General features: G+C 51.9%; 1 protein-coding gene across 3 annotated transcripts; it reads right to left on the reverse strand.

Moving 5' to 3' along the window:
• Nucleotides 1-519: 519 nt before the first annotated feature.
• Has3 (hyaluronan synthase 3) lies at nucleotides 520-13,120 on the reverse strand. 3 transcript variants are annotated; one of them, XM_050143789.1, is made up of 4 exons: nucleotides 10,035-13,120; nucleotides 6,095-6,733; nucleotides 2,385-2,486; nucleotides 520-1,484 (listed from the first exon to the last, which is right to left on the reverse strand). In XM_050143789.1, the coding sequence occupies exons 2-4, from the start codon at nucleotides 6,731-6,733 to the stop codon at nucleotides 561-563; spliced, it is 1,665 nt and encodes a 554-aa protein (XP_049999746.1). In that variant the 5' UTR covers nucleotides 10,035-13,120; the 3' UTR covers nucleotides 520-560. The 3 variants fall into 3 exon arrangements, with proteins under 3 accessions (XP_049999746.1, XP_049999744.1, XP_049999745.1); XM_050143787.1 differs by lacking the exon at nucleotides 10,035-13,120 and adding an exon at nucleotides 9,506-10,017; XM_050143788.1 differs by lacking the exon at nucleotides 10,035-13,120 and adding an exon at nucleotides 8,400-8,545.
• Nucleotides 13,121-14,235: the final 1,115 nt, after the last annotated feature.

Below are 14,235 nucleotides of genomic sequence, written 5' to 3' on the forward strand. Positions count from 1 at the left end.
ATTACATAAAGCACCATTTCTTAGACCCTGTTTTCTGATCAAAGATCAGGCTTCCCAGCCTTGTTATCTCAGGCACAATCGTAATGCATTGATGGCTAATTAGAGGTTGGGGAAGGGGATACTAGCTGGCCAGACTTGATGGGAACTTCTCTTATCCCTCATGTTCAAATAGGGTAGGAGGACATTTTCCTAAAGTCTGTCATTGCTTGCTTGCTTCTGTACTAGAAGTTGTCACAGGATGGAAGTTAGCACTTGGTTTAGCCCATTTCTGGGCTCTCTGTAGTTAACAGAAGGAAGTAGAATCTTCTCCGAGATCACTGCCTGTGCAAGGGCAAGCAGACCTAGCCTGAGAACAGACAAGTCCATCTGAACAAGCAGTGCTGGGCTTCGAGAGCAGAAGCTCCGCAGGCCACACCACAATCACAGTTCTTTGCATTTCAGGTTTGTCCTTTCGGCCATGAAACTAGAACACAACACTCCCTGCGCCCTCCCACCCTGTCTTTTCCATTCCCTCCCCTCCCTTGCCCATTGCACTTGTCCCACTTTACTTAGGGGTCAGGTCACACCTCAGCGAAAGCCAGGCTGTACTGCTCTGGCTTCTTCCCACACCTCCGGGCAATAATGGCCAGGTACAGCATGAGGAGGGCTACCCAGTAGCAGCCGTACAGGATGGCCCCGGAGACCAGGAAGGCTAGCTCAGTCTCACTGAACAGGTCCTGACAATAAGCTGTGTATGCTAGGCCACCTAAAAGAACAGCTACCCAGATGGACACAGGGATTAGGCCAATGAAGTTCACGACAATGGTTTTTCGGCCAGAAGTGCCCCAGCCAGACTTGTTGATGGTAGCAATGGCAAAGATCTTGGCTGGCAGGAGGCTGGACATGTAGAGAAGGGAGTAGAGAGACATGAAGATCATCTCTGCATTGCCTCGAAGGAAGCAGGCATAGGTAGCCTTGATAATGCCCACCAGCTGCACCGTCAGCAGGAAGAGGAGAATGTTCCAGATGCGACCCCGGTAGAAAAGTTGTATGACCGTGGCAATGAGGAAGAATGGGAAGAAGCCTGTGACCACTGATTCGTAGGTCATCCAGAGGTGGTGCTTATGGAACCACAGAGAATTATAGAGCCATTCCCGGAAGTAAGACTTGCTCCAGCGGGTCTGCTGGTTGAGCCATCTGAGGTACTTAGTGGGGGTCTCTGTGAGGCACTTAGAGCGTGCTGTATACTTAGTCCGGTAGCCAAGACTCAGGACTCGGTTGGTAAGGTGCCGATCATCCCCAAAGCTGCACTTGCTGCCTAGGAACTTCTGGTGGTACCAGTCCTCCAGGAACTGCTGGAGGAGGCTGTTTCGGTACATGCCCAAGGGCCCACTGATACACTGCACACAGCCAAAGTAGGACTGGCAGGCCCGCTCCACGTTGAAGGCCATCCAGTACCTCACACTGCTCAGAAAGGAGATCCAGGAATCATACTTGTTGAGGATCTGTAAGGGGATAGAGATGCTGTGTTCATCTGAGGCCTTTCCACCCTGAGTTCTGCAGCCTACTGGTCACAATCCTGGATGTTAGCTGTGAACTTACTAGAACTGAGGAATCCGAAACTCGGAGTGGTCATATAGAGCCTCACCCTCCAGCCCCAGCCACCTTTACACCTGCACTGACTTCCGGTTAAGATGCTCCAGGAGTCAGTGCCTGGTCTTAGAAAGGCTTTAGTGGTTGGAAAGCCCTTAAGGGGACATGACATTGACTGCAGTGTCCTCTGGCAGAAGACCTGGCTCTGTGTGCTTAACATATCCCCTACAGCTCTTTAGCCTGCGTTCCCTAGAACATGGGCTTTTCAAGGAACTAGCTTGGGAGCTATCTGCTACACTATCAGTCCAAAAGGAAGTTATTTCTGAGACCTGTAGTATCCAGATCCTATGTCCTTCCAAATACATGAGCTTTCAAAAAATTTTTTTTTTATTTTGTGTGTGAATATTTCCTACATGTATGTCTGTTCACCAATGGCATGTGTGCCTGTGGAGGCCAGAAGAGGGCATCAGATCCCCTAGAACTGCAGTTAGGATGTTCTGAGCCATCAAGTAGATGCTGGTGATTGAACCTGGGCCCTTTGCAAGAGCAGCAGTGATCTTAATAGATGAGCCATCTCTCCAGCCCCCTTCTTCAAATTTTCTAATGCTCCCCTCCCCTTACTCATGTTCAATAAGAGCAGGAAATGAGTTGGGCAGTCAGTGAAGTGAGCCCTTAAAGACCACACAAACTATCAGGGAAACTGCTCCTCAGATGCTAGTAAGTCCAGAGATTCATTTCCCAGGCATATCCCACTGGGCTTGTAAACCGGAAAGGCCAGCCCCAACCCCCAGGAACTCTTGGTTACTTCTTACTTGGACATCTCCTCCAACACCCCCTACTTGAGGATCTTCTTCCAAGACTCGGAGCATCTCAATGGTGCAGGCTGGGTCCAGCACGGTGTCAGAGTCACACACCTGCAGGGAAGTGCGTGGTCAGCGCCCTCAGCCTGTATAAGTACCCTCCCGCCTGGGGGGGGGGCTGCTCCTGCCTGAGGAGCCTGACCCCTCTCCCATTCGCTTCCAGCAATGCTAGGTAGAAAGGGGAAGGGGAAAGCAAAGGGAAGTAAGGAAATGGACAGCTAACAGTTCAGGTACCACGAGGGGAAGGAGAGCGTCCCGGATGATGATGTCAGACTACTGCTGAGATGCTCTCATCGGTAGTGTGCCTACAGTGTTCTCCTGCTGAACGTACAGCCCTGGGATAAGAATGAGCCTACCTGTCCAAAAGCCCCTCCATGAGACGAAGCTGCTGCTGCCCAAACCTTTTGTGCTTGGAATCTTGGCCAAGTCTTTATGACAGGCCAACAGCTCCTCTTATCTGACTACTCCGAATAAACCCGGAAGCTGGCAGCAGTTGCCAGCAGTCACACCTGCATCTTATCGCTGTTAGTTGCACCTGAGCTCTGGGAACATGTATCATGGCGGCTGATTTCCTGCCTGCCTTCTTTCCTTTCTTTCATTTTGAGACAGTCTCTTTATGTAGCCATGGCCATGCTGAAGCACTATGTAGACCAGAAAGGCCTTGAACTCAAAGATCTGCCCGCTTCTGCCTCCCAGTTGCTGGGACTAAAGTTGTGAGCCACCATGACCAGCCTTTTTCTGTATGCTTTTTGAAGTTACTGAGATGGTCCTGGCATTCCACTGGGCAGAGAAATTGGGTTTACTTACTAACCACTGACTGGGCTCAATGGTCACCGTTCTCCAAGCAGAAAAACTCAAATCCCTTAGAAGCTTTTACTAAAGCTGCTGGCATAAGGCCCTTAATTAAATTTCCAGAACCAAGAAGAAATGAGGCTGCCTCTGACACCCCAGCCTTCCTCATTCTCTTCATGTTAGAAGACAAGGTGGCACAAACAAACAGCAGAACGCTAAAGGGGGAGTGTATAGCCATCAGCACCAATTCTGCTTTCTCTGTCCTCCCACCAGACTTCCTTCCTGGAGCTGGGGAAGGTCTCATCTAGACTCCCAGAGCCGCCGCCTCAATTTAACGGTCAACTGCTCAATGCTGCTGGTCTTGACTCAGTGAATTTCTCTCTCTCTCTCTCTCTCTCTCTCTCTCCCTCCCTCCTTCCTTCCTTCCTTCCTTCCTTCCTCTTCCCTTTCTTTTTGTTTTTGTTTTTTGATATGGGGTTTCTCTGTAGCTTTGGAGCCTGTCTTGGAACTAGCTCTTGTAGACCAGGCTGGCCTTGAACTCACAGAGATCTGCCTCCCTCTGGCTCCCCAGTGCTGGGATTAAAGGCATGTGCCACCACCACCTGGCTTCAGTAACCATTTCTAACCCATTCTCTGTCCTGTTTTGGTTCATCCACTCCAAGAAGGTCATAACTACGCAGTTAGGGAAGGAAGAGTAATGTCTGCCTGGGTCTCCCCTGGCTGGGCAAGGTTTGTTTTTTCCCCACAGAGGAGCAGACACATCTTTAGCAGGGCTGTTGGAAGGGTGGCTGAAGCCCAGCAAACGAGCACTGGCTGTAACCAGGGCTGCCTTAGGTTGTGGCTCAGGACCATGAAGAGCAGAGCATGGCTTTAGTGGGAGACTGAAGGTCCACCAGAACACAGGTGATGAAGACAGGCAAAGCAGGTTTGGTTGGCTCCTATGCTTCAGGGAATGGCTAATAAAGTTATTGTTGCCTGAGCAGTTATCAAGATAAAGGGCTTTTTCCTGTGCTTCTGGGTTCTAAGAAAAGTTTAACAAAGACCCCAAGTTCCCAGGTAAACTGCAGAATCAACAGCCTTCTAGACACATCCCTGCTTACATACTTGGGTCCATGGATTTAGGAAAAGACAAACAAGTCAACTATTATACAAGGATAACATTTAAAAAGGGGGTGGGGGATGGGGCTAGAGAGTTGGCTCAGCAGTTAAGAGCATTGGCTGCTCTTCCAGAGGACCCAGGTTCGATTCCCACTGCTATAGCTGCCTACAGCTACAGTCCTAGGGAATCAAATTCCCTCTTCTGGCTTCCATGAACACCAACCACACATGGTGCACAGACATAATATGCAGGCAAAATATCCGTACATATGAAATAAAAACAATCTTTAAGACAAAGTAGGGCCGGGCAGTGGTGGTTGTGCTCCTTTAATCCCAGCACTGGGAGGCAGAGGCAGGTGGATCTCTGTGAGTTCAAGTCTAGCCTGGTCTACAAAGCAAGTTCCAGGACAGCCATGCATACAAAGAAATCCTGTCTTGGGGAGAAATACACACACAAGCTAACTTTATACTATTGAACACTTCGTAGTATTCAGGGACTGAACATGATGCCAATGAGATGGCCTCGGGACACCGTGGCTTCCAAACAGCCACTATTCTCTTCGTGTTTGTAAACGGATGGCAGAACCCTTGGCAAGAGTAGAAGTCACAAGAGGCTGGAGGAATTCTGGAGCAGAACCTGGGCAACTGAGTTGTCTGTTTTTAGTTGGTTCTGAAATGTGTACGTTTAATATTTTTTGCTCTCTCTACTGTGTATTTGAAATTTTAAGCTATGCAAACCTTGCCAGTCTAATAGAATTCTGGTGCCAGCGACCACTTGATCAGGATCTGGGCAGGGTCTGTTTGAGTTCCAGCCCTGCCAACACGGGATAAAGGAAGTTGGCCATTCATATGCCTGCGTCCCTCCAGCTGTCAGACATGAATTCAACACTAGGAAGAACAGGACTTTGTGGCCCTAACGCAAACAAAGCTGAGTGGTGTTTAGCAGAATCCTTTTAATCATTATACTTTTCTTTAAGATTTATTTTTATGTCATGTGATGGTGCACACCGTTAATCCCAGCACTCAGGAGGGAGAGGCGGGCAGATCTCTGTGAGTTCAAAGCCAGCCTTGTCTACAGAGCTTGTCCCAAAAGCCAAAAAGAAAAAAGAATTATTATTATGTGTATGAGTGTTTTGTCTACATGTAAGTCTGCATCACATGCATGCATTACCTACAAAGGCCATAAGAGGGTGTCAGATACTCTGGAACTAAAGTTAGACAGGGTTCTGGGAACGGAAGGTGGGTCCACCAGAACAGCCAGCCAGCCAGTACTCTTAACTGCTAAGCTATCTCTCTAGTTCCCTCTTCAAACTTCCTTATGGTATTTGGTCACCCTATTGCCTGGAGTGAGCCAAGGGCTAAAAGCAGGCCGTGGATAGACTGCCGGGCTCGCATGGTCTGCTGTTTGACCTAAGCAAGTTATCCTCTAAACTTCTCTTCGCCTCTCTCTGAACCCAGAAAGCTGAACTGCAGAGCTATTATAAGGGTTAAAAGAATGGATATATTTGAAGCAGCCCCAATAGTGCTTGTTATGAAGTCAGTGCTGTGCACCCTTTTGCTGCTGTTATTATGGGGACTCCAGTTTAAAAGTCTGCCCAGTTACCAACAGAACCACAGCCCAGGTTTGGACAACCCAGGGTTTCCTCAGAACTGTTATGCCTTGTTTACGGTCAAGGAGGGGTGGCAGCAGCACCAAGACCTACAGCAGATTTAAGTTGCTCGAGGAGAGAGTATGTGCCAGTGTGCACACACTTCTAGGGAGGCAGCCTTACCTGGATGTAGTCCACTGAGTTGCCAAGGGCCTTGAAGGCTGTGTACATGACTTCACGCTTTCCTCCCCACTTCTGCATGATACAGGAGAAGGTGCTGGCCCACACCACGGCTCGCACACGCTCCATGCCTTCCTGTAGGCTGGCCTCTGTTTCTCCTTCACCCGCCTCATGGAAATTGCTACGCCATACAAAGAAGCCAGCTTGCTCAGTGCCACCCAGAACCTCATGGAAGATGTCCAACATGTAGGCATCTTCCTGGCGATTGCCATCCACTACCATGACCACCTTGAGGTTTGGAAAGGCAATGCGCTGAGCTGAACGCAGGCACTTGCGCAAGTACTCAGGGTCCTCTTGGTAGGCAGCAATGCAGAGTGCCACCGAACGTCGCTTCTGAGAGCAATGCAGCTTCAGTGGGCGCTCTGCCCTGCGCATGCGACGGTGCTCCAGGAAGGCAAACAGGCTCTGGATGAGCAAATGTAGACCCAGGATGGCACCGTAGAGGCCAAAGGACAGGTAGTGCTTTTCTGTGTGGATAAACTGGTAGCCTGTCACGTAGGCTGCCAGGATGCCCCCTAGCACCACCAGGGCAAACAGACTGGTGCCCACCACACGCAGGGCTGTAGTCAGCTGAACCGGCATCTGGGAACAGAAGAGATAGTGGGGTCAGGCAGGGGCAGCAGTCTCAGAGGAGCATCCTCAGAGATAGGCCCAGAACAAGAAACGACCCACTAATAAAAACCATTGACACTTCATTGAACTTGACCAAGACCACATGGAAACTCAGAAGCTAGACTGCTGGGGTTCAAGTCCCGGTTCTGCCATTTCTGTCTGCCCAGCCCTCTCCCTCTTTAGCTGTGTGACTGTAAAATGTGTCCTACTCCTAACCTCACAGCATGTTCCAGGAGCAAACAGGTGACAGGTAAGGGAATTAGAGTAGCATTGACCGTAGATAAACTGAAGGCTAGTTAGTCCCTGGGATGTGGGAGAGCTTCAGCAGGGACGCTGGGCACAGAGGAGACAGGCATCATGGGAGAAGAGGGGTCAGGTGTCAGCCCTTGGCCTCTAGCTGTCACCTCTAATGGGCGAGTGCAGTCTAGGGGGGAATTGTTCCTCTGTAACAGCAAAACCCCACGGAGAAAGCAGGGGCAGGAACATGAAGGGGTGTGAGGTAGATAGGCATAAATCATTTCCCTTTTCCACTGCTAGTCCCCAAGAACCGCCTGGTGTTTGCTTTCACTTTTTCCTTTCCTTGAGAGGCAGGAGAGAAGGCCAGAGGGGATTGAGGGGGGTGGTGTTAGAGTTGGGGTATGGACAGCCCTCCTGCAAGTCCAGCACGGAGAGCCAGGGGGAACAGCTGCAGGCACTGCAGAGATGGCTGCTGGGGACTCTCACCTACTTGGTCCTAGTGCCCTGGTAGGCTCCCCTGCCCAGCCAGTCGGGCAAACAATGCAGGTTTCCGTTGGTAACTAAGTTGGGGTTCCTAGCACCTGCCCCGTTGGGAACAGCTATGCATTAAGGAAAGGAGCCCAGGACTTGGCAGCAGAGACCAAGGGTTGGACAAACTCCACTGCCTCCTGGCTACCTGACCTTGCCCAAAGATTTAGTGTCCCTGTTCCCGGGAGTGGTGCTAATGATTCCTTGCTTCTCAGATCTAGGTGATTTCCCAGAAAATGGATGTACATTAGCTCTCGAGGGAGAGGGTATGAAGCAGAGGGGTAAGGAGAGTTTGCCCTCCCCTCCTGCCGCTGCTACCTGTCCCATCCGGAGAATCCGTTTCCACCCTGGTCTCGGACAATGACCTCTCACTTCCAAGCCTGCTTCAACTCTGATCTCCCTGAAACTGGGCCCCATCCCAACAGGAACAGACTTTGCTGCCAAGGACACCCCTCACATAGGATGGGTGAGGAACAGGCAGTCACTGCTTCAGTCTGCACAAGCATTCTTCCAGCCCTGTAGATCTGAAAGGGCGCCAGGCAGCTTGGCCTCTCCGGGAAGCCTGGCCTCTGGGGCTCAACGCTCCACCAGCCCCAGGAGCCACTGCGTGATTCCTCTGTAGGACCCCCAGCTCTCCCTGCACACACCCAGCCCAGGACGCCCCAGGCCTACGTCCCCTGCCGGTCCCCCTCTGGCTGACGCATGGGGGGGGGGGCGCTGCGGGCCCTACGGCTTGCCTTGTTCTGGGAAGGGACAGGAGGTGCCCTGGCTAGCCCAGCAACCTGCGCCCTGGCGCCCCGCCTCGGTGCAGTTCCGGAGGCTATCCGGTCAGGTCCAAGGCAGCTAGCGAAGCTCTCGCCACGCTCCTCACCCGGCTTGAGCTTCGCCCGGCTGGCTGAAGACACACGGCCACACCCACGTGCCGATTTCCACGACCCAGAGAAGGAACGGAAAATCCAAGAAATAACAGCTAAATCAGGCCCTACTCATCTTCCCAGGGCCCCAGGTACCTTGGCGAAAGAGTGCCTGCAAACAAAGGCGACATCCTGGCTGTTGCCAGTCCCTTCCATCCGCGGGCCGGACCCCTCCCCCTCAGGAATTAAGAGGCACTACCTTTGTACCCACATCCCCACAGAAGACCGAAGAAGATCCTGCAGCCAGATACCCTATGTGCAATCAGGTTCTGACGCGGGCTCTGGTTGAGGTCCCCTGCCTAGACAGGGGGCTGTATTTCCCTAAGCCGGTAGACGAGAGTGTGATCTTATATCCAGGGCCGCTTCCCCCAACCCCTCAAAAAGAGATCCAGGAAAGCCCGGCCCAGGCTAGCTAATGCGCACTCGGGTTCAAGGGCAGGAGGCTAGAGTGCTTTACAAGATCGATGTGCCGTGCTGCGTGACAACGGAAGGAAAGAAATAAAACCTCCAGGCAAGGACGCACACCTCCCTACCCAGCCGGGAAACTTTGAGGGTCTGCAAGGTTCGCAGCGCCTCTTTATCTGACAGGTGCGCCCTGCAGTCGGGCCCACGCGCACCGGTATGGAAACTTGCACTGGCGGTTGCGGCTCCTCCGCCCGCGCCTAGGCGCCCTCGGACCCCTCTGAGCCGGCAAGGAGTGGGAGCTCATCTCAAAGACACGTGCTGTGGGGACCAGATCGCTGGAAATCTTGGTGCGAAGCCCCTGCGGGCATGAGTGGGGGGAAGGGCACTCTAGCCTTGCGCCCCGCACCACAGTCCCCCCCACCCGCCTCCTAATTCATTCACAAAACACGAGCCGCAAGGGAGGAAGGGAGAGAGGTTGCAGGAGCCCAGGATGTTGGAAGAAAGGGAGTAGAGATCGGTGGGGAACCGGCTGCATAGACCGCGCCGGGAAGCCTAAAACGGCCGCAGCCCTGACCACCCAGAGCCCTGGGGTCCCCAGGGCGCGGCAAGAGGCGCCGGAGGGGCAGTCCCGTATGGCCCGCCCCTTGGATGCGCTCACCGTGCCGCTGGCTGCCCGCGCTCCGGTACTCAGCAGGGCCGCGGCGGCTCCATGCCCCTCCTCCGGCTCCCGCCGCCGCCGTGCGCTGCCTCCACGGTGCTGCCGCGCGCTCCGACTGATGATCGCCGGCCCAGCCGAGCCGCCTTTAAGTATTGCGCGCGACCGCCCTCCTCCTCCCCGGGCCGGGAAAGTTGACAAGAGTGGCAGGGCTCCCGGAGCCCGCGAGCGCACCCGATTCCCGGTCACCGGCTGCTGCTCTCCAGACCCGGGGTCCGTCATAGACGCAGCCCCTCCGGCTCGAGAGTTGCAGCCTCTGCGCCCCCTGGAAAACTAGGGACCCCCAGTGCAGCCTAAGGCTCTGCTACTCCGCACAGACCTCTGGGCCAGTAGCCTTGGAAAGGCGGCCATTGTCCCCAGCCTAGAACCTGAAGCTTCGTTAACTTTACAGACGACCCATAGGGACCTCCAAAATCGCTCCAGTCCATCCCCGCCCCCACACCCGTTTCCCAAAGTCTGAAAACATACTCACCCTGCAAGCCGGCCAGCCCAGAGTATCTTCCCCCGACTTCTGCACGCCAAGGGGCGGTAAGCTATGTGAGGGGACTCCCTAAAACCAATGTTCTTCTGGAACCTTCCCGGTGGCAAGACAGAGGAACAGAAGAGAAAAATTGTCAAGTAGAAAGAGGCTGGTCAAAGAAGGTGTTAGCAGTCGTGACAAGCTGAGCTTTGAATTCCGCAGCGGGGCGCTGATATTAAGGCTGTTTGCAAAAGCTGCAGATTGGTCTAGCAGGAACACAGGAGATTCCGGTCTTAAAGCCCAGACAGGTCTTCCTCCCCACTTTCACAGCTTTATTTCCGACGTCCCGACCTCTTAAGTTTCCACTTGACAGCCTCGCTCGTACTTTCCAGGTCCCTGAGCTCGGTGAGGTGAGGTGGAGAGGGGGTTCAGGAGAGGAGGGTGCTGTTAGCAGAGGTTTAGAGCCAGCTGGAGACCTTGAGCTTTTACATCCCGGAAAATCTTAAAGAGAAATGATAATTAAAGACTAGTTTTAAAAATGAATTTACCGGCTGGGCAGTGGTGGCGCAAACCTCTAATCCCAACAATCGTGAGGCAGAGGCAAGCGGACCTCTGTGAGTTTGAGGTCAGCCTGGTCTACAGAGTGAGTTCCAGGACAGCCAAGGCAAGAAAGCCTGTCTTGACTATCCCAAAATTGTGTCCTCCAAGCTTCAGCGATAACTTCACCGGCTGAAAGAATTTTATAGGCACATGAGCTGCAGTTTGAAGTTTTCCTCTCAGATTTATCCACAGTCCCTCTGTCGTTTAACCACAGCCACCCTGCAAAATCAAAGACCTTGCTTCAGGAGACACCACTGTATGACCACTGTATGGGCTAAAAGGCTTCCTACATAGCCAAGGATAACCTTGACCTTCTCACTCCCCTTCCTTTCACTGAGAAGGAACAGGTGAGGTCCACCATGCCCAGTTTATTCTATGACGGGGAATGATCCCTGAGCTTTGTGCATGCCTGGTAAGCACTGAGTTCTAGCCCCAGCTCCAAAGAGTGTGCCAAGACAGGGTTTCTCTGTGTAACAGCCCTGGCGTCCTGGAACTCACTCTGTAGACCAGGCTGGGCTGGAATTCACTGAGATCCTCCTGCCTCTGCCTTCCCAGTGCCAGAATTGAAGACGTGTGCCACCACTGCCCAGCTAAGAGCATGCTCATAAAGGCTGTTGAGATGGCCCAGTAAGGGAAGACACTTTGGGCCAAACTTGAGTTCCTTGTCTGGGACTCACATGTTGGAAAGAGATAAGCAGCTACTACAAGTCCTCCGACCTCCACACAAGAATCTATAAAATACAGAAATAATACTGAATATTGAAGCCACTGTCGCATTCGTATTGGGCTGGAGACCTACAGATCATCTGAGGGGCCCCGCTAGAGCCATCAGCAAGTACCCAGCTAAAGACACGGTCACTTGGTAAAGAGCTGGTGCACAGGAGTCTGTTGGCTTGTGCTGCCTCTGGCTGTGACAGTAAACCTCACCGTCTCCGTTCTAGAAATGAGGCAGAGAGCTGTTCCAAGATTTGCAGAGTCCTTGAGAAAGTACATAGTAAGCCCCCATCAACCTCAGCCTGAGTGACTTCATGGCCACCCTGCTAGAACATTCAGCGACAGGCAGCACTCCAGTTAGTGTTTAGATAAACAAGCGAGGTCTTGTCTTGATGCCATTACGGAGCCCAGGAGCCCAGGGCCACCCATGCTACATCAAGAGGCAGCAGAGTCTGGAGGGGCCAGGGTCTTAGGGATCTCTTTGCTCTTCCCTCCCCCCTCTCAGAGTTGCAATATGCAACATTTTAGATCAAGGAAAACGAGCAGGGAGTGGGCAGAACCAAAAAGTGGGTGTAGCAGCCTCATGGAGAACAGATGTTCCACACAGAGGTGCGTTCCCCTGTGGCGGGAGGGGCTCGCGTAGTCAGGTCCTGAGCCACTTGAAGGAGCCAGAAATCTAGATTCCTGGGATTTCACATACAGGTCCCAGCTGTTGATGCATCACCTGCAGTCCCAGCTGCTTGAGGCTGGGGCAGAAGGATCGCTTGACCCTGTTGAGTTCAAGACTAGCCTGAGCCAGGTAGAGTGGCGCACACCTTTAATTTCAGCATTCAGGAGGCAGAGGCAGGGAGAGCTTTGTGAATTTGAGGTCAGTCTGGTCTACACAGAGTTCCAGGATAGCTGGGGCTAGAGAGACCTTGTCTCAAAAAGAAAAGACTACCCTGAGAGATATAGATACCAAATCTCCCATCTCCAAAAAATTCAGACAATCTAAAATAGCTCTCAGATAGTAGCAGTATGCTCTGTTTCCTCCACGAGGGCTTTCTTCAAGGCCGTGTAGGTCACAATACTACTTAGTACATAATTCAAAGTGGGACTGTCTTGAGTACAGAAAGGCGGCTACTACCTAACAATGCTGTCCTTTCGCAGCTCACCTCTCTCGTGGACACCCTGCCTCCCTCTGCTCTGCCGGTGGCCAGTTCTTTTCCTGTATCCTTGAAGGTCAGGGTTAGGTCATACCAGACTGACAGACAACCTGGGGATTCTGTTTTGTTTTGTTTTTCCTCTGCCCTTAAATTAGTCCCTAAGAGAAAAGGCTTTGTGTAGCCATCTTTCCTTCCGGTCTTTTTTTCTAAACGAATGTGGAAAAATTCAGAAGGCAGTTGTCACCTATCATCTCTCGGCTCCTAAGTTTATGCTCACGAAGAGAATACAATTACTCCAGACTGTCCATGTGCTTGTTAAATGGATACGCAGAACACAAGAGTTGCTGCTCGAACAATCGTTCCTCCGTTATCTGTGACTGTTTCTCTATTGTATGAATTAGGGACTGGAAAGACGGCTCAACGTTTAAACTCCCATATCAGTGCTGGGAACTGGCGTGAGTCCTCTTCAAGAGTAGCAAGTATTCTTAACCACTAGGCCATCTCCCCAGCTCCTTTTTTTCCCTCGTCACATTTTTATTTATTTACTGTGGGTGTAGGTGTGCCATGGCCCATGGGGATCAGAGGACAACTTGTGAGAGTCCTTAGGGTCTGTAGCAGGTGCCCTTTACCTGCTGGGCCATCTCGCCCGCCCAAAAAAGCTGCTTAGTATTATTATTATCTATTTTTTTTATGAATATATCTCATCTTCTTTCTTTTTTCCCCCCTTATTTATATATTTTGAGACAGGGTTTCTCTGTGACAGTCTTGGCTGTCCTGGAACTAGTTCTTGTAAGCCAGGCTGGCCTCACACAGAGATCCGCCGGCCTCTGCCTCCCAAGTGCTGGAATTAAAGGTGTGCGTCACCACCACCCGGCAAAGTTACTTTTAAATGGTTAGAATTCTGCAGTTTAAATCTATGCCGAGACCAGGTGGGTAAGAAAAGTTTCGAAACCTCAGTCTGCAATGAAAGTGATGAATGATGAAGTCTGGGGGTGCAGATTTGAACTTGGAGGCAGCAGAAACACTGGGTGGTTGGCAATATGGAAATCTCCCCACTGTTCTGAAGGCAAGCTGGGGGTGGGGGTGGCAGTGTCTTCCCACCCAAGGGTCTTTCCCCTTTGGGGATGTGCAAGTTCCACCCACACACGCACCCGGGTCACTGCGACACCAGGTGGACACACACACACACTTCCCCAGACCTTAACAGAACAGAACCATGCGGCAGCCAGCCTCCCAGATCATTGGTTCATGTAACCCGAACTCCAAGTACAAGTGTCTTGTTGGTTTTGCTGTATCGGGTAATTTTTGTTTGTGTTTTGTTTTGTTTTTGCTTTTCAAGGAATTCTCTATATAATAGATATGACTGTCCTGGAACTTATTCTGTAACCAGGTTGGCCTCAAACTCACAGAGGTCTACCTGCCTCTGCCTCCCGAAGGCTGGGATTAAAGGCGTGTGTGGGCCATTGTTGTGCCAGGGATTGAATCCAGGGCCCCACACGTGCAGGGCAGGGGCTCTCCCACCGAACTGTCTCCAGCTCATCAATCATTGCTCTTAGATGTGCTGGCGCATCTCTGCTGTCTGTCTTCTTGCTTTAGAGAGTATTTATCACTGTCGCAGGGGAGGTCCAAAATGGAACCATCTGAAAGTATTCAGAGAAGAGCTGTGGACAGTGGCAATCCCCATGGCTGTGTGGGGATGGACTCCTCAGAATTCAGCCCTCCTGTGAGCACGCACCAATGCAGTGGTTCTCACT

The sequence above is a fragment of the Alexandromys fortis genome, unplaced genomic scaffold, assembly GCF_014885135.2.
Source record: "Alexandromys fortis isolate MF-2015 unplaced genomic scaffold, M_Fortis_MF-2015_v1.1 scaffold_1, whole genome shotgun sequence".
In the NCBI taxonomy this organism is placed as follows: Eukaryota; Metazoa; Chordata; class Mammalia; order Rodentia; family Cricetidae; genus Alexandromys; species Alexandromys fortis.